Here is a 20,369-nt window from a genome sequence, read left to right on the forward strand (position 1 = left end):
TACAGATATTTGCATTTTTGTTTTCTTTGTAAATCTATTTGCCAGGATGATCATATCTCTATGGGGCTTATCGATCCATTGACGTCAGGGTACGGCACAAGCCCCCACAAAAAAAAAAAAAAAAAAAAGAAGAACTCTGGGCAGTTATCAGCTATCTGCCACTCCCTCGAACGATCACAAGATACACGTTTCCGGGGCTTTAGCTGTCAGCAGCACCGCCCAGTCCCACCCACCCGGCATTAAAAGCGAAAAAAGATACAGATACGGATACGGGAGCAGATACAGATACAGGAGCACATGATCGCGATCGGCTAGGCGGGTTGATGAATGCGGTTTTATCGCCCCATACCGCCAGATACAACCGCCCCATCCCCGAAAAACAATCATTCACGGCCAAACAACAATGATAATGATAAGGCATTTAGTCATTCAATCATCCGCTCTGATTACGGATCCGCAAGTCATCCTGGGATATGAATACGGATGTCGAACGGCGGTAATTGGTCAGGCGATTTCTCTGATTTATTTGCATTTCCCTGCGAGCGGCTGTTACGCATTGTGAATTTATATCGACATTTATTAGGCAGTTATTTATTTTTGTCATTCGAATGTAGACTTATTATGATATTCTTAATTCGCATTTTTGGGCTTGTTAAGTGAGATCAAATAGTGCTAGAGAGTGGTTATGATATTTGCTTTTCGTTTAGCAAAAAACTTAACATCCTTCGACATGCGTAGTTAGAGTCTTCTTATATTTAATTCTAGATATATTTTTATAATAGTGTGTTTCCTTAAGCAAACTGAAATATCTGGAAGCATTGGGCTCGCAAATATTTGTAGTCAACATTTAATGAACAACCTGAGCTTAAATGATGAATCTGGCAGTAAAGCTGAAAGTTAAAATGCAAATCCAAATCAATTAAAACATATAACAACTTGTGATTATAGATAATATAAGCCTAGCAAATATTCATGATGAATTTCCAATAATCTCTTTAAATGTAAAGAAATCCAAAGAGAGATCAATGGTCTGGAAAAAATCCCTTATTAATTTTCGCTCTCCACATTAATGGATTAACTTTGGTCAACACATTTCTGTGAAAACTTATATGTACTGTGATATTTATGGTGTCCGAAAATGGTGGGCGTAGTCCAAGTGATTTATTTGCTTACGCTAGCTTTCTTTATTTTCTTGTTCGCATCTCTGAACACATTTTTTACTGCTCAAGGTCCCAGGCCCCTTCAGAATTTTCACTGCCGATCTTTGGCATTCAAAAATAGCGCAATGCGAACAAACGAAGAGTTGCGATTCGAGGAAAAAACAGAATTTTTGCTGTTTACCAGCTGCCTCGACTATCTCTCTAATTGATTTCATTTCTTTTCGCTTACGTTTTTTTCAAGGTTGGGGACGGTACCAAAAAAAAAAACTTAAAAATATAGATATTATATAGAAGAGAAAAAAAAGGAACAGCAAAACTGCCACAATCATAACGTTTTACGATCTTTTTTAACGATCGCTCTTTGTGTCTCAACTCGTGACTAACTCGCGTGCTAAAGACAAGCCCCCATTTCGTTTAAGTTGCCCAAAAGGAGTAAGATACAAACATGGACTGATTTTGGAAGATTCGTATTTACTATACACTATACATGTATATCTTTTTTGATGGCGTGTCTGCGACACGTGTGGCTCTCCAAGTTGAAAATAAAGTGAACAGCATGAATATACCAGAAGTGTATGTATTTGTTTTCATGCTCAAATAAACGACTCTTTTGTATGCGTTCTTTCTGTTATAAAGCTTTTACTTTTTGGCCGGCTTTTGTTGCCGCCATCCGACACTTGTAGGGTATTTGAAGGGAGTATAGGGCAGTATAGACAATAAAAGGACTAATTAAAATGGTTATTATTTTCCTAGTTTTTAATAGTTTATTTTTTCTGGCGTATAGAGCTTAAACTCATTACATGTGATTGATTTTCTCTTCTATGAAAATAAATACAACTCCGATTTTGCAATATTGCAATATAAAACCTACTTTCTTTAAAGTGTATATTTTATTCATTAGTATTTAAACAAATTTAATTAGATTTGGTAAAGAAACTTTAGCCCCCCTATGAATATGACGTACAGTAAGGAAACAATAGATACATAAATTGTGCCTTTTAAAAAAAAACTGCATGATAATAACCGGAAATATAAAAAATTCTTGTATTTCCGTTTCTCCAAACATAGTCTACTTTGAGCAACACCCTCTATAGGTGTCTTCCACTTCCACTGAGCACCAACTAGTTGATCATATTCTTGCGAATCTCCCGCCATCCAAATTTATGCTAAAGAGTTACACACACACCCACCTTTTGGCGGAGTAACAATTTACTTGCGCGTGGCTCCCCGGCATTCGAATTATAGCACACAAAAAAAATGTGTAAAAAAACCCCAAGCCAACAGAAACGAATAACACGGCACAAAAAAATGTGCCTAGCTGGCACAGTCAGTCACTCAATCCGCCAATCCGTCAATCCGTCGGATCGTCAGACTATAGTGTCCAATTTAAATGATATACCCTATGGGTATAGGGGTTTATGGGTGTATGGGTGAGCACCTGTTCGCGAGTTGCGTAAATTTGTTTTATATGTATATTCGCGCTCTTTGGCCATCGCAAACTCTTTGGCTCTTTTACAAAACTTTTCTGCGCGTGTGCTGCTCTCCACTTGCCGCTCTTTCGGCTCCGATCGTCATCACCCCCCGCCGAGTTATTTTTATATAACCACCATGCAATATATGTACCCATACACCGCAAGAAATAAAATCCTTTAAGGATGATCTTCAAAACCATAGATTTGGGATATAATTTCAAGAGATTTAAAATAACTAATATGTTGGGTCTTAAAGTTTAAAAGAATACAATTTTTATTTTTTACTGCACACTATTGAATCCATTTTTTAGAGGTTTCAAATAACTGAAAATATGAATGGTCTCCGGAATATTATTTAATACAAATTTTGTTATTCTTTTTCAATTCAAAAGTGTTTAAAATTAACATTTTAACATCTTTCAATATATGTTTTTTTTTTAACAGAATATAATGTACATTATTTTTGCGTCCTATGTTACAAAAGCTTTTTAAACTATAAACTTTGTGATTTCTTTTATTGTGATTCTTTTTATTGTGTGATTTCTTTTTATTGTGCAAAACATTCTATTTTCCTATATGTATGTATTTTTTTTACCTATAGCCTATGAATGTCAACTTATGCCACAATGAATAAACTTTGTTATATTTTAAATACCAGTTCCCAATTGGAAAGGATCTACTGCCACGTAAAAATCAAGATGCTGTTAGATCTATATCTTTTCATAAGCTTTAAACAACAATTAATATTTTATTTTGAATAGAGATAAATATAATACAATTTGTTTTCAATAAAATTGACATAATCATATTTGAGATTATAGCATTATTCAAAAATCGAATATAAGTATAAAAAAATATAATAATAACAGGATTTACTGAACTTTTTAAATACCAAACATTTATTAAAACAAATACAACTTTTTTTATCTGTGTACGTTTTTTCTGCATCTGTATTTTCGTATTTTTATCATTATGGCGTGAACAACAAGCGGACGAGCCCTGAAATTCGACCAATCCGCGAGCTTAGAGCGATGGCAGTGGATTATCTCACGCATTTATGCATGACAGACGACGCAGTGCGTCAGCAGATATGATCCAAAGACGCGAGTAGGCAAACAACATATGCAACTATGAATATTATCAGAATAAAGGGGAAATTGGCCTGAATTGGATCGCCATTATATGATATGGAGTTCATTTTTGTGTTCTCATTTATGAGGATGATGCTCTGACTTACACAACGCGTATACGCCCCGTAACCGTAAGCAAGTTAATAGATCTATACTTGTACCTTAACTATCCTCAAGTTATTGCTTACAAAATATTTTGAACGTTTGTTCTATAGTTTTAGAATTTTGCTCATTTAAAAATTTTTTAAAAATGATTTTCCAAAAATGTTAATATTTCTAAGACCAAAAAAAGTATATTATCAAAAGATTGCTTAAAATTAACATTTTTTGCTTAATTCGACTGGCAAACTTTCATTATAAAATCAAATTAAAAATTCAAACGGTATCGATTCTTATTTTTTGCTGAAGGCGGCCCCAAACAAACAAGATTAGGTTGCTAGGTAGCGAGACGAAATCGAGAATTAATCTTCTCAGCCAAAAAACTGGTTCCCAACCGGTCTTGTTTTCCGATTCGCAAGACCAGACACATATACATATATGCAAAAAATTAAGCAATGGCAAAATTCAAATAAATTTCAACCGAAACACATTCAAATCGATGCGAGGCGAAGGCAAGAAATTCGGAATTTATTCAGCTTTTTTTTTTCCAAAAAGAACTCGATTTTGTTGCCATCCACATGGCATTGAAATGAGTTTTGTTTGGCTCTTTTTTTATTTGGAAACTTTCATTATCAATGTCAAGCACGATTCTAACTAAACGCTCTTGAAATAAAAAGCGAAGTCAAACGAGATAAGAACTGGCAGCAGCTCATTTCATTAATGGATATGAGGAAGAAACACTTGACAGAACTCTCCACGCACCCCCGATCTATATAGTATATAGATAGTCGTGCGTATGAAAGCGGTGGAGTGCTGGAAAGTATGATGTGTCGCCAAAAAATTTGTCATTACTTGATAAGATTCTCTTGGGCCCAATAAATAAAGATAGAGAATGACCAAATCTTTTTTTCCCTTAAAGCTAAAATTTCTCAATAATAAAGGCCACAGAATTGGTTTGGCTATAAGTGTAATTCCCAAAGCAATTTGATTTCACACTCTTTAACTTACATATGTTACTTTAAATATATAACAAATTATTATTGCTAACTTGAATTGAACTTGTATTTTAAGCGAATCGTTATACAAATATTTAAAGCTTACCCATTTAAATATACATATATATATATATATATATATATATATATATTTTAATAGCTAATAATCTTTTTTTTTTAAATTTAATAACATTACGCTGCTATTTGTGTATTTTCGTTCGACCAGTGAATAATCGTCTAAAGCTTTCAATACCTCCGATTAATTTCAGTAAGAATCTTTGAAAGTCAAATCAGCAAAATTGGAAATTCGTGAGTTCAGCTATAGAATATAAAGCCTCACGTGCCTATATATATTTATAGCTACATATATAGTTTCTAATGATGCGTTCAGTAGCCCCTTATCACTGCGATGGTTATGGGTTCTATAAAGTATTTTTGAGGCGGCTGCCAAGCAGAGCTTATCAGGTGGAAACAACTCAGAAGGTAGGCTTGGCATCGCCATCGCCATCGCATCGCATGTTTGTTAGCTCGGCTGTTGCTAGAGGGGGAATCTTATCGCCCTCGTCGAACTGCATGTGCGTCATCGGCACGGGCTTCCTTTTGGTCAGTTCCTTCTCGGCCCCGGATCATTGTACTCGTGCTTGCAGGTCCTTTTTGGCCAAGACTTTCGAACCGGTTGCCAGCGATCCAAATTGAAGCCAAACTGGTTGCCCAGTTGGGCAGCTCAATCAAACGTTGTAACCGCTGTGATTAATACACAATTGTTTAGTCTGTACACGGGATCTCGTCTGTATTTACAAGGTTTTTGCTTTGATAATAAATAGTTACAAGGGAAGAGGCTGGCGCAGGGTTAGGGAATCTTCTTGAGGTGCGAGTGCGACTGCTTGTGCTTGACCTTCGAGGTGAGCACGTCGTAACCCAGGCTGATGATGTTGTCGTAGAAGATGCGGTAATGGGTGGGAATCCAGTAGAAGTTGACGAACTGTGCCACCGGCCACACGGTCCATTCGGCGGCGTACAGCTTCCAGGCCTTCTCCTTGATCTCCTCCCACACTTCGTGCTTGTCCTTTCGCTCCAGCAGGCCCAGTGTGACGAAGAACACGGTGATGTAGATGGGCGAGCAGATTAGCTGGTCGAGCACGATCTTCTTGGCCACCACGCGCATACTGCGCCCGGGAAGACGCTTGTCGAGCATCTTGTACCAATAGTGACAGATCACGCCCACCGTCACCCCGCTGATGGCCATGTGCGCGGTGCGGGTGGACTCGAAGCGCTCGATTTCGCCGCAATAGATCTCCAGATGCTGTTCGAGGATGTCGCCCACACAGCTGAGGGACAGCGAGATGCCCACGTTGGTGAAGAGCAGGAAGCGGCTGCTAAAGGCGTTGGCATGCCATTCTCGTAGCTTTTGGAGCGCTGCAAAGCGGATGGTGCCGGTGGCGGTGGTGCCTCCAGTTCCAGCTCCAGCTCCTAATCCTCCTCCTGCACCTGCACCTGGCGCGACGCTCTTCCGTGGCCAACTCATGCGCAGGCTGCGTTGGCCGCCGCGGATGGCGCTGGAGAGGATTAGGCCACGAGCCGGGCAGCTGCGCAGGGATTGCATGCTGTCCGGCTTCTCTGGATTTGCCAATCTTCAAGTGGTGCTGTTCTTTAGTGGTTTTGGTGGCCGGTCTGCGATATTTATATGTCGTCCGCCGGCGGACCAGCCATAGTGTTAGTGGTGTCCAAAATGGGATGTGCTCTCGTGGTCCTGGGGTAATTTTAGAAAGTTTTAAACATGGTTTTCCGAATTACGTTAGTTGATTTGACTTTTGAAAGGCAATTCGGACACACGCAACAGCAACAACAACAATAACAACTATCACGTGTAGTGGGTTTTTAGAAACAGCTGGTCAGACTAGGGCTGGCAAACGTGTTATCGATAGTTTTCTAGTGAGTGAAATCACTCACGCGTTTACCGTGATTTGGAAATAACATTCGGGGTATTTTCTAAGCCACTGAATCGCTGAATTTCGGTTAGCTCTTTGCCAAACAAATTTAATTTTCAGAAATTTCGCCATTTCTTAAAAACCTTATACTTGTTACAGCAATTTAAAAATACTTTTGCTACGCGGGTCAGCGGGTCATTCAATTCAACAGGAACAATTTTATGTCGTTTCCTCAAGTGCTAACATTCAGAAAGTACTCTACCTTTTTGTACGTTTTTAAAACTAGGATTTAATATTTATGTTCTGGCAAACAACTGTCCCAGTTACATAGCGCAACCCAACCAACTTCAACAAAATATTCTATCACCGAAAACCTAATAAATTAAAAGCTAAATAGCTTAGAATATATTCAGAAATAAGGGCACAAGTAAAGATTAGTATTTTGTAATTAATGTATTCAAATAAAGAATCGAAACAATAGGATATTAAGTTAATTATAAGTACTCTATGTAACGTTTAATAATGTTAAAATATGACATGCTTTTACAACATTTAAAATATAGTAAATAAATCATATGAATCAGCCAGATCAACTTATAAAAAAAAAAGAAACCTACATAAATAACTTTAGTTAAGCAAGCCTATTTTACCATCTCCAACTCTACTCGCTTTCGATAGTTTTCCCCTGATTTCACACAGCTGTCTCCTTTTCTTTTCAAGTGCGACGGGAATACCCTATATGAGTTGCGGTATACTTTGTGGTATTCTTGAATAATGGTATAAAAAGTATTTTACGGTATATTATCTTGACTTCCATCACGTATATACCGAACGGAGCCGCCTGCAAATTACAAAACCATGTCGTTCAGTAATTTGTTAATGAAAAGCGGCCTCAACCAGGGCGTCCGTGGTGCCCAGGCCAGCGTGCTGCTGACGGGAACACGGCAAGGACACACCATCCGAGGCAAGCCGCCCGGCGTGGCCCGTACCCTGGAGCAGCGGGTGCAAGGTAAGCGATGCGGCGTTGATGTAACCACTCGCCCGCCGGGTCTCCTGCCCCAGATAATACATATCCGTACACATCTTCATCCCAGAGGAGACCGCCACGGATCCGGAGGTGGTGGCCCGCATCAACATTGGCTTCCCGCAGCTGAAGGAGTCGCGATCGGCGCAGCTGAAGGCGCGACTGGAGCACCTGAGGGCGCAGCGCAGCAGCAAGGAACTGGAGCAGCTGGCGCGCAGCAACAAGCGTGAGTGGATGCAGGGGGGGGGGCGGGTCACATTCCCATTGGATTAACCTATCTGCTGCCCCCGCAGTGATCATCGACCTGGACAAGGTGCAGCGGACCTATGTCCGGACCACGGGACAGCATGATCTGCGCCTGCTGGCCGATCACTACGGCATCTTCGAGCACCTCTTCGGCAGCGCCTACTTTGTGCCCCGGGTCCCGCTCAACATTGGTTACCAGCTGGAGGGCGACAGCTTGGCACCCGTCTACAATGGCAACGTGATCAAGCCGGCGGAGGCGGCCAAGGCGCCGCAGATCACCTTCGATGGCCTGCTGGATCCCATCACCGGACAACCGGCCGCCGCTGGCCAGGACACCACTTGCTGGTGGACCCTGGTGGCCACCAATCCCGATGCGCACTACACAAATGCCACGGCCGAGTGCCTGCATTGGTTCATGTAAGCTATGATGACAATGATCCGCCTGATCGCGACTGATCCTCCCTTTGCCCAGTGCCAATATACCCAATGGCAAGGTGGCCGATGGCCAGGTGCTTGCCGAGTATCTGCCACCGTTCCCGCCGCGCGGCGTTGGCTACCAGCGCATGGTCTTTGTGCTCTACAAGCAGCAGCAGCGCCTCGATCTGGGCTCCTATCAGATAAACGATGCCGACTACAGCAACCTGGAGAAGCGCACCTTCCGCACCCTGGACTTCTATCGCCAGCACCAGGAGCAGCTGACGCCGGCCGGCCTGGCCTTCTATCAGACCAACTGGGACGAGTCGCTGACCCCATTCTACCATGATGTCTTGAGTGAGTTGAGGGTGGGGCTCGCATCAGATATCAGATCTCAGACTGACATCGTTATCCATACCTTTTTCGTGCAGAGTGCAAGGAGCCCGTCTACGAGTACGATTTCCCCAAGCCGTACCTGGCCGACCAGAAGTTCTTCCCGCTGAAGCAGCCCTTCAATCTGTACATGGACAAGCATCGCGACCAGAAGCAGCTCAACAAGGAATACCTGCAGCGCAAGCTGGCCAAAACGCATCCATTTGAAGGACCAGAGCAGCAGTTGCGCTTCCCCAACGCCCATGCCATACGCGATGTGCCCTCGTGGCTGAAGACCGAGATCCGGAAGCAACGTCTGGGCACCGGACGGGTGCAGGACTATTAGGGATAGGGGCTAGCTCAGTCACGTTAAGTTTGTGTGTAATAGTGGTTAACAAGTTTGTTTTTTTATTCACTGGAAGTACATGAGTCGCTAAAGTACACGGTTGCCTCATCTGCAAACTACAACTATCTGGATATAGCCTAAATAAATATGGGAATATGGGGGTTATAGCGGGAGACACTACCGTATTGCAATTGGAATTGTGTGATGCGTTAACAATTGTCCGGAAGATACTCCTTCAATGTGCTAATTTAATTAGTTTCCTATTATTTTCTCTCACTTTTCGATTCGTTTTGTATTGTTTTGTTTGCCTTGCGCAAAATTGGTTAAATTGTGTTTTGTATTTTTGGCACAGTTTTATACGTTTTGTTTTGCTTTGCTCCGTTGATATATCTTATGTGTTGACCAGTTCGAGTCCTCTTAAGTACTTCTATTGGAAATTCAGAAGGGGATCCCTATCCCGATCCCTATCCCGCTTGGAGTCCTTAAGTCTGCGCCTTGCCGTAACTACCAACTGGCGGCCTGTACATGGCCGGCAGAAAAGAGACCTGAGTTCGATTGAAGGCATACTTTCGCTTCCCAATGTTCTTGAGTACGTTGTCCATGCGCGTGCCCTCACTGGAATAAAAAATATAAGTATATAATTTCAATTCAATAGGTTCCTTTCTTATATATTTTTTCTATCATAGCTTACAACACACACAGTAAATAAAAATGTTAGAAAATTTTCTTTTGAAAATGTTTTGGCAATAGGTATTTCTTGCTAAGAGACATTTTAAACTTCATTAAATCGAGTTCTATATCTTAAGCTGAAAAATAATTTTGATTATAAAAATATAGTCATCTTTAAATCAAATATATTTAAAAGAACTTTTCATGTAATTAATAAAAATTTTAGTTTTTGAATATAACCTTTTAATGTTAAAGAGCAAATGATTTCATAAATAAAGATTAGAGGGTGATGAACGCAAGGCTTTATCTCTTTGAATATGTTTTTAGCCTTTTTAAACTATTCAAAATATGTTTGACAGTTAAAACACTCCATATATGTATAAAAACTTTAAAGCCGACTTTCAGTATACCGCGAACAGGCCTTAAAATAATAATTATATGTGGTTTTTTAATGAATTTCTATTGAGGATTTCGGAAGAACCTTATGGTGAACACATCTGCAAGTGCAATAACACTTTTCCAAGCGCAATAACACCTTTTTCTTTTAGTTTTATTTCAACTAAAAGAGAATAGAAAAGAAATCGTTTATTGCAGTCCTGCAATGCTTCTGCAGTGATTATTATTTTTAAAAACTTTTTAAAATTAAAAACCCGACAAAAATGGCTATCCATACATAAAAATAAATTTTTTAAGAGGCTTTACCATTTGTAATTTGAAGTACAACATTTTAGGAAGTGCGGTTGAAAAAATAGACAACCTCTTTTGAAATATCAACAATTTTTAAAGGTATTAATAAGTTTAGTTTAGTTTTTAATCAGACATAAAACGAATATTTTTAACCATTCAACCAAAATATTTCCATTTTTTTTTGTATTTTTCACCATGCATTGTTTGCATGCACTCAAAAATAGATTGTAACTACTTTGAAAAACTATAGAGATTCGAAGCATAAAATCAATATTTTTATCCAATCAGCAATAATATTTTCAATTGTTTTTTAATTTAGTAATGCTTCAAGACAAAGTGCAATAAAATCTGCAGACGTATTTCTCACCATACATTGTTGCATGCACTCAAAAACAGATGGGAACTACTTTGGAACACTTTAGAGATTCGATTTAAAAACTCACCTTCGCATTGTGCTGAGCGCATAAGGCACGTGCTTGGCTGGCAGCTGGAACTCGCGGACGAGGACGCGGCACTGCTCCAGGGTGACCGCCATGCCGGTGCGGTCCTTGGCGCTCTTGCAGGAGGTGAACCGCAGGCCGTCCATCAGCCGGCAGGCGTCCTCGGCCAGGTGCAGTATCTTGACGTTCTTGGACACGTTGGCCCGCAGCTGCTGCTCCATGAAGCCGAGCAGCGACTGCAGCGATTCGCCGGCGTCGACAGAGCCCAGGCCCAGCTTGCGGTAGCGCCCGAAGTACTGGCTCAGGCGCAGATAGTTGTCCCAGTTGGAGCGGTGCTGCTCGCGCGTCTGGCCGAGTGTCTCCGCGAAGCTGGCCTTCTCGTTGATGCCGATGTTGAAGAAGACGGGCGTGATCTTGAACGCGATGGAGGTGCCGTTGCCCGGCAGCGAGTGCTCCGGCACCGGCAGCTGCACCTCCAGTGCCTGCCGCGATCCGGTGATCCTGGGCGTCGGCGCCATCGCCGCCTCGCCTTGGGCCCGCACCAGCTGGAAGCTGACGGCGGACAGGTCCTCGATGGCGATGCACATGTCGCTCCACATGTCCGCCTCGTTGCCGTACAGCGTCAGCAGGCCCTCGAAGTAGGCCAGGGGGCCCAGGTCGCGCAGCATCACCAGGTAGCCCATGTCCAGCTCGCTGCCCCACAGCCGCAGCATCAGGGAGCTGACCAGAGCGGTTAGCTGGAAATAAGGAGTTCGGTGTAAGCGGGTAATCAATTGGTCATTGTCATTGGAAAACACGGAAAACTGATCAGTTACCTATTTTACTTGCTTGCATCTTTAATATATTAATATTTATTGGCCAATTTCCAACTGTGTTCGAATATACACATTTTGGTTTTTAACATTTTGGTTACAATTATAAAAAATCACAAGCAAAAGAGAAATTTTAAAACGATAAATATCGCGAATTCTTAAGCTCAGGAAAATATGGGTTTCTTCTCTAAAAAGATGCGAATAAGGGGTTACTCACTGAAAACTGCCAAGAGAGTAATCTTCAATTTTATTCGCATTCACATATACGAAAAAAATAAAAACATAATTTAGTGTTATCAAGCTAATTTTAAAACAAAAATAAATAAAAACTTTTTAGAACCTAAATTACCTAGCTCAGCTTTTTCCTAAGGTATATAAAAAGCAATAAATATAAGTTAAAAAAAAATTTTTTAATCAAGCTATTTTAGAAATATTTATAGATGTTATACCTATTATAAATGTATATTTTCATATTTGCCCCATTGAGTTAATAGTATTTGCTACACAAAAATACAAAAAAAAAAATTTTTTTTAAACTCTCTCCAAAACTATTTCCATAAACTAAAAAACTAATAATACTGATAATGATTTCATTGATACTGTTTTAGTTTTTCAGGGAAAACAAATGATTTTTTAAATTTACTGTATTAATGTATACTGTAGTAAATGATTTAACAACAACTATTTAATATGTTTAAAAACATTTCTTTTAGGAAATATTTATAGATATTATACCTATTATATATGTTTAATTTAATATTTGCCTCATCACGGAAATACAAACAAGTTTTTGAAAAGTTGTTCCCAAACTATTGTCGATTGCTATTTCCAACAGCTAAAAAACTACTTATACTAATAATGATTTCTTTAGTAGTAATGCATACTGTAGTAAATGATTTTATAACCATTATTTAATTAATTTAAAAACCTTTTCCCCGGAAACACAAACTTGCTCGCAAACTATTTTCGATTGCTTTTTCCGTTAGCCAAAAAAAAAAAACCACTATCATTTTGACCGCAGCTTTGTCCAGGCAAAAGTATCTATATACTACCCAGTACTGACAAAAAAAAGAAACTCAAATGAATCTTACCGCCTGGGAGAAGCAGACGTCCCTGCGGTAGGTGATGCTCGCCTGGAGCCGGTTGCAGCGCATGTCCTGCTGCAGGCGCTGCACGGAGTGCATCAGCCGGGCGGTCTTCAGCAGGCGGTCCATGGCGTGGCGCAGCTTGCGCATGCTCGGCCGCAGCTCGGCCGCCCAATCCGTGGTCATCGAGAGGTCCAGGCCGTCGGTGAACTTGTTGCCCTTCCTCACAGCAACTCCAGCGCCCACGGGCAGAGCAGAGGCAGTGCCCGGGACGGAGACGGAGTCTGATGGCTGCAGTGTCAGCTTGGTGGCCAGGTCGAGCCTGGGTGCTGCTTGGGCGGCTATCACATCCGGCGCCTGTTGCGGGGCCACCGCGAAGCCCTCCCGCTTGATGGGCACTTTGGGGTGACGCAGCCGGATGGCCGGACTGTCGCAGCGGCCGCAGAAGAACTTCAGCTTGCTGACCAGACACATCACGCTGGCCTCGATGTTCAGCTGGGTGAGATCCAGGGGCTCCGGCTCCTCCGTGGGCCGGTAGTAGTTGGCCGACGGCGATGAGCTCATCAGCTTGGTGTCCAGGAAGCCGGCCGGCGGCTGTTGACCACGCTGCTGACGCTGCTGTCGCTGTGCCTGTCGCCCGATCTCGTCCAGATCGATGAGCTGCAGCACGGATGGATGGGCTGGGGCATCCGAAACTTGTGTGGATTGCCAGGCCAGCGGCAGCGACTGATATGTGGCCTCCTCCGCCTCCATTTGGCGGGGATTCCCGCCCTGCTCCAGGCTGCGCAAGTGATCATTATAGCACTTGACCACATGCTGCAGCGAGTCGATGGCCCGGATGTCCAGCGAGCTGGACGGGGAGCTGTTGCTCGGATGCCAGCTGTTGGAGCGCATCAGAGGGGGCTGGCCGCGTGGCCAGAGGTCCGGAGGCGCCACCACCGGCGTGGCAAAGTCCTCCAGCTCCGGCGACTTCAGTTCGAGGGCCGTCAGCTGCTGGGTGATCTTGCGGAACGGCGACATCGGCTCCATCAGCACGTTCTCCGGCTCCTCGATGATGCGATGGCGCTCGATGAAGGCCACCGCCTCCTCGACGATGCTCGGCTCCCAGATGTTGAGCAGGGTGCGGGTGCGGGCCACCATCTGGTTGCACAACGGCATCATGTCCTTGGAGCTGCGCCGGCCGGCCAGCTGGAGCAGCTGGGACATCAGCTCGACGATCTCCTTGCGCAGCTGCTTGGTGGCCTGCACGGCGTCGTTGGCCGCCTGCACCTTGCACGCATTGCTCTGCTCCAGCTTCCACGACTTGCTCTCCTGCAGCAGCCTGGAGAACAAAATGTAAATGAATTAATTTACTTTTATTTATACCATGCTTAACTTATAGTTGAAACTGAAAGCTAAAAAATTGATTTAATCTTAAATTAGTAAAAGGCCTTAAGCTCAACAATTTAAATTACATTTACTTGGGATATCTGGATTTCAGCAGTTTTATTTATTTAGGTTTGAGTTTCTTCTTATTATTTGCATACAATTAACCATTTAAACTTTTGAGAATCATTTGAAAAGATAAATTGAAATACAAAACTAGATGTAGATGTAAAAACAAATTTTTTGCTATTGAGTTCAACATTTCCAATTGCATTATTGTATATTAAAATACTTGTATTAACGTGAAAAATATTATTTAAATGTGTGCTATTAAATGAAATATTTTAAATATTAAAATCTATTCTAACAAGAAAGGAAGAATAGACAAAATTTATAATACCTTGAAGATATTACAAAAATAAAATATTATATAAAACGACTATGTTTTGAATTTTTTATGTTTAAAATCAATGATCGTTCGTTACAAACCAGTTATAATTTTGTTTAATTTATTTTTCGATTGGTACTATTCGAGCTTTATGATATATATTCTACCTGCAATAAAAATAACATTTTCATCCAGATAGCTCGAAAACTGAGAGAGAGACGTAACTAAATGGAATAGTGATGCTGATCAAAAATATTATAAAAGGTCGGAATGTACCCACTGAAGTTTTTTGATTTTTAGTTAAAATCTGTTCTGAACCAGGTGCCAAGTTCTAAATATCTTGGGGAAAAATATAAGCCGGTTTGGTAAAAGCACCAAGTACCATTTCGTCATTTCTTTATAGCGATAGCGAACCAAACACAATAATATTTTTAAAGAGTGCACTTTTTTAGTGGCTCCTCGAAGTTCTTATAATTTTCTTATATGTGTTCTTGAGATAGTTTTTTAAAAACTTGACATATAATTCGAAGCTTTCGATTTTAAAATTATATACAAACTCTTGGCCGACATTGTACAAAAGCTAAGGTTTTTAACACAGCAATTTTTGAATATATTACAAGGACCGTATTCATTATGAGTTTTATTTTAAAAATCACATAAAAATCAGTCTTTTTTGATTTTTTAAAACCCTTCCAGAATAATAATTATTAACACAAAAAAAAAAATATAATGATTATTTTTGATAAATTTATCTGCACACAGAACCCTCAGTTTAGGAAAAGGTTTTATTTCAGCCAAAAAAAATTTTAATAAAATAATAATTTTATATAATCCCTATTTTTTGATATTTTTTTTTTCAAAATCAATTATTATTCTAAAACAAGATTATTAAAATTAAAAAATGTAAAATTCTTGTAGAAAATGGATGAGTTGGCCAAGCATTTGATTGCTTCTTGATGGGCCATTTTAAGTTATTGATTTTTTGATTAAGATAACACAAATGCAAATGCAGTCCCTGACAAATTCCACTCACTTGATGAGGCCACCGCACTTGCGTCCCTTGGCATCGTGGCGCGTGAAGGCGCCCACGGTGACCACGTCGAGGAGGCCGCGCCGCTGCATTGTGTCGTTCTGGGCCCACATCCGCTGGACGTGCAGGTTGACCGGCAGGAACTCCAGCGCCTCGTCCGCCTTCGCCGAGGAGCGCTTGAAGGAGACGCCGTCGCGGGCCAGCTGCTGGATGTTCTGCTTCGCCTGCGAGTAGTCCTTGAGCAGGCGCAGATGCTCCTCGAGCAGGTTCATCTGCCGCCAGCGCCACTCGCCGCTCAGCTCGCCCATGCCGGAGATCTCCTGCAGCAGCTCCTTCTCGCGCTGTATCCAGATGGAGAGCAGCTGCTGGGGCAGCAGGCAGCAGAGGCGCGCCTCCAGCAGCGTTTCCTGCACACTGATGTCCGCACCCAGGGACGAGTGGAGGCGGTAGGTGCGCAGGCGGGGATTGGAGCACACCCGCTGCAGGCCACACTGCTGGGGCACAAACAAGCGGACGCCCAGCTTCGGCGGCAACGACTGGGTGCGGCGATGGGCTGTGGATAGGATGATGAATAAGCAATTTGTCAGTAAGGTCTATATGGTACAGTAGTAATAGCCTCAAAGATCATTTCTTGGATAATCAAATGTTTATACAATGGCGTAAGATATCCCAGAAATCTCCTATTCTAACCCAAACTCAAACGTTGGTGTTCCCAGAAACCTTTTAAATTTTGAGTAAATATTTCAAATCCCTCCATAGAGTTGGAAAAAATTATATCACAATTAAAAATTAAATGCACTACCCATTAAATTCCGTTTAAATTTTGGGATCACGAGCATAAGGTATCCCATAAATCACCTATTCTAACCCAAACTCAAATGTTGGTGTCCCCAGAAACCTTTTAAGTATTTAACAAATATTTTATATCCCTCTATAGAGTTGAAAATTAATTATTTCAAAAGCCTAAGAAAATGCACTGTCTATTGAATTCCCTTTAGATTTTGGAATAACGACCAATTTTTCAGGGATTTCTGGGACACCCATGGTATCACATCAGAATGATTCCTATACTGTAATGATTAAGAGTTTAAATTATACAAAGCATTTAACCCATAAATATATGGTACTATGTTTCATATGCTAAAATTATTTAAATGATTATAACATTATCAGCATTGGTTTGTAATGTTATTTCTATAATGGGGTCTTATAGGTTCTGGTATAACCAAACGTCATTTAGTAAAACGTCTTACTAGATAATCGCATTTTAAATTGTTATCATGCCGCAGTACGTTTTGTTATTAAGATAATGGGATTTTTTAGCTCCAGAGTTCTTATAGAACCAATTATATGTATATATTCTAAATAAACTCTGAAGATTGCAATCGACGACATTTAGTGATAATGTCATAAATTGTTATTATCTACGCAGTATGTTTAGTTATTTCCATGGGATTTTGCAGTTCCAAAGTTAGAACAAAGTGTTAGTATTAGCAGAAATAATATTAGTTTAGTAAAAGCGTCATTTTAAATATATATATTATATATTACATATATTATAGAAATCGAGGCATGACGAAGATTTACTTCGTTTAGTAAAAATGTCATAGAAAGGCATTCTTAAGAATTCGCGTTTTAAATTCTTTGATAATACGATTTTGTGGTATAAGAAAACTGGTAGAACCAACCGTTATTTGGTTAATAGCGTCAGAATTTATGAACGACTCAATAGAAACTGAAGAATTCGCGTTTTAAAAAATTTTCTGCCAAAGTAAATAATCCTTTCCTCTTGATATATATTATGCAATCTAACTCCAACCTCTCCGCTTTCTCCTCGCCGGCTGCTCTTGTAGATCCAATTGCTATTTAGTAAAGACGTCATCTGAAGAATTCGCGTTTTAAAATGTTCGTCCCTAAGCAAATAACCCTTTTAAAGCAATCTGATAATTTCCGCAGTGCCTTATTATGTACAAATTATGCTATATGCAAACCCTGCACTTCTCACCTCGCCTGCTGCTCCCGGTGGTGGCGCCCGTGGCGGCGCCTGATCCCTCGAAGAGCTGGGTGCTGGATCGCGGCGGCCCGTTCCCCGACTGGCCGGGCTCCACGGCGGCGTCGGGCGACCAGGAGGCCAGCGTGATGAAGCCGCACTCGCCGCGCGGCGACGTGAGTGGCAGGCGCAGCCGGCTGGTGTCCTGGATGACGCCCAGGGCCACCTCGGCGTGGCCCAGTGGCAGGGCGGTGAGCGTCATCCGCTCGCGGACATCGAGGACGCTGAAGCGAAGGCGCGTGGCGGCAGAGAAGCCGGCGCTGCGCTGGAAGCGCATGGTGCACAGGAACTGCGGGCTGCGTGTCCGCTCCTGCAGCTCGGTGCGGGCGTGCTCCCGCCACAGGCAATCCTCTCCAGCCGCGGGCAGCAGCGAGCACACCACCTGCGGATTGGGCGGTCGCCCCACAGCGTCCAGGGGCAGGGTATCACAGGAGAGGGCCGTCTCGCAAATGGGCAGCTCCGAGAGATCGAGTTCTGCAAGTAGAAGAAGCGTAGAGACCAGGTGAGCACACTACAGAGGCATTCATTCGGGGCGGCTGGGCAACGCGGGTGGGATTAAATAACAAACAACAGTTAGTTCCGTTTAAATTCATTAGCAAAACAAAGTTTATTCCAAGAATAAATTCATCTTTTCCAGTTCCATCACATGGATTAAATTCCATATCCAATTGCCATTTGGATTAAACTTAAATATAGAACATATAAATTCAATAAAGGAGAGCGAAACCTTAAACGTTTCCGTTCAATCGCCACCCATCTCCGGTTACGATTAGATATAACGACATATACAACATACAAAATTTAATCATATATATGCAGAATGTTTGCGAATGAAGCGATTATATGGCATCTAATGACTATAAACAGGATGTGGGTGAGTGGAAATGAGCGAGAGGGTGGGAGTGCAGGTGCGGTTGGATGGGCGAATATTTAGATTTGGTTAACAGAACAGAAACAATAACGATATCCGCGCTCCTTGGCTGATTGTTTGGTTTTTTTGTTTTGTTTGGGTTGGGTTGGGTTAGAACTGTATAAGATCACCTTCAAACGGCGCCGTCGTTGCCGCCTCCAAGGGGGGCAACTCCTCCGCTGGTTGGACCTGCAGCTGCTGCTGGTGCTGGTGCATCTGCATCTGCTCCTGCACCTGCTGCTCCAGGGGCATGCCCAGATCAATGTGGTTGCCCATTCCCGGGCCGTTCAACTGCCGGCTCTTGACAACAATCTGATCCTTAAGCTGGCGGATGAGCAGGTTCAGCTTCTCGCTGGAGGCCTGTTCGATGCAGTGCACCCAGGCCAGACGTTCGGCCGACGATCGGCTGATAAACCGCTCCGACGAGCTGTCCTTGAAGTCTGTCATCGAAAAGCAATTAGTCAGGGCAGGGCATTAAAGGCCACCACTCACCTAGATCGAAAACGTAGCCCTCCGGGTCACGCTCCTCGTTCTGTATGCGCGGACGACAGTTCTCCAGCACCAGTAGGCCGGCCACCGCGGACTTGGGGTCCTTATCCTTGAGGTAGAACAGTAAATTGCCACGCAGTTTACACCAACGTTCAACTCTGACTGTGGGCGGGAGAATGAAGTGTGTGCATAAGCCAAGTGTGTGCCTGGACTGAACAGGACTGAACAGGACAGAACAGGACAGGTCAGGACAGGATGGAGTGGTTGTGATTGTGGTTGTGGGTGCAGGTGCCAGCTGGAATGGTTGTGCAGCCTAGCTAATGGGTGTCGGTTATCAGGGCATACCTTCGCTGGAGCGCCACAGGAAGCCCTCCTGCCGGTCGATGATGATGAGCAGGCCCTCCTTGTCGAACCGGGTTGCTGGATTGCTGGCCAGTGCGTTTAGCTCCGACTTGTTAAAGCGCATGGCGATGTGCTGATGGCAACAGCCTGGATGGGAACAGCCCATTCGATTAGTAGCTCCATAGATGGACGGGCACGCCTCAGTCCGCAGTCCGCAGTCCGCAGCCCACGGCACACGGCACACAGCCACATCAATTATTCACGGCATTTGCAAGATGTGTGTGTACGTGCCCAGTGGATATGGGGCGCAGTGGGCGTGGGACTGCGCAGTGGGCGTGCCAGTGGGTACACATACACACCTCCTACTCCTGCGCCTCCTTTTTCTTTTTTTGGTCCTGCGACCTCGTTACTGCCTTGTTATTGTTGTTGCTGCTGCTGCTGCTGCTGCTGCTGTTTGTGTCCAGCTGTTTTCTGCGAATGCCACTTCCCCTCTGTCTCCCTCTCTCTCTCTCTCTCACTGGCTGCTCCTGCTGGCCAACGGACTGGCTCATACGCCGGATTGACTGCCTCAGGCTAGTAATCTCTTAAATTGTTCCAATAACAAGCAAATTAATTACATTTAGTAGATAAGCAGCCTGCGCTGCTGTTACACTTCAGAGGGGGGTGGGGGGAATCGATGCCAACATCGATGCCAGCATCGATTGGTCAAGTGGTTGAGAACTTCGGTGGCTGAGAACATCGGTGGTTGAGAACTTCGGTGGTTGCGAACTTCGGTGGCTGAGAACTTTGACTGCCCACCTAGAATGTCAAAAATCAACGTTTTCCTAACATTTCTGTTAAAATCATCATGTTCCTAAAAGAAATTTTAAAAATCCTTGTTTTCCTAGCAAAAACGTTAGATTGCTAGCGATGGTAA

The 20,369-nt window shown here is 42.7% G+C and overlaps 4 protein-coding genes across 6 annotated transcripts in view; 2 read left to right on the forward strand and 2 right to left on the reverse strand.

The window, feature by feature from the left end:
* The window catches only part of LOC128264786 (uncharacterized), a 76,178-nt gene that overhangs the window by 34,394 nt on the left and 21,415 nt on the right, over nt 1-20,369 (forward strand). The gene's annotated exons all lie outside the window — the stretch shown is intronic.
* LOC128264788 (mpv17-like protein 2) lies at nt 5,618-6,740 on the reverse strand. The gene has a single exon (XM_053000455.1). It carries the CDS (start codon nt 6,457-6,459, stop codon nt 5,707-5,709), a length of 753 nt encoding a protein of 250 aa, XP_052856415.1. The 5' UTR covers nt 6,460-6,740; the 3' UTR covers nt 5,618-5,706.
* On the forward strand, nt 7,560-9,311 carry LOC128264783 (39S ribosomal protein L38, mitochondrial). The gene is made up of 5 exons (XM_053000448.1): nt 7,560-7,793; nt 7,879-8,034; nt 8,102-8,471; nt 8,527-8,825; nt 8,900-9,311. Exons 1-5 carry the CDS (start codon nt 7,643-7,645, stop codon nt 9,184-9,186), a joined length of 1,263 nt encoding a protein of 420 aa, XP_052856408.1. The 5' UTR covers nt 7,560-7,642; the 3' UTR covers nt 9,187-9,311.
* On the reverse strand, nt 9,215-20,121 carry LOC128264774 (inositol polyphosphate-4-phosphatase type I A). Of its 3 annotated transcripts, none has more exons than XM_053000433.1 (9): nt 19,813-20,121; nt 19,457-19,600; nt 19,115-19,273; nt 18,754-19,062; nt 17,668-18,186; nt 15,666-16,215; nt 12,886-14,200; nt 10,986-11,719; nt 9,215-9,801 (listed from the first exon to the last, which is right to left on the reverse strand). In XM_053000433.1, the coding sequence occupies exons 2-9, from the start codon at nt 19,575-19,577 to the stop codon at nt 9,669-9,671; spliced, it is 3,840 nt and encodes a 1,279-aa protein (XP_052856393.1). In that variant the 5' UTR covers nt 19,578-19,600; nt 19,813-20,121; the 3' UTR covers nt 9,215-9,668. The 3 variants fall into 3 exon arrangements, with proteins under 3 accessions (XP_052856393.1, XP_052856394.1, XP_052856395.1); XM_053000434.1 differs by having other exon boundaries at nt 19,809-20,121; XM_053000435.1 differs by lacking the exons at nt 18,754-19,062; nt 19,115-19,273.

Source organism: Drosophila gunungcola, unplaced genomic scaffold (assembly GCF_025200985.1).
Source record: "Drosophila gunungcola strain Sukarami unplaced genomic scaffold, Dgunungcola_SK_2 000078F, whole genome shotgun sequence".
Taxonomy (NCBI): Eukaryota; Metazoa; Arthropoda; class Insecta; order Diptera; family Drosophilidae; genus Drosophila; species Drosophila gunungcola.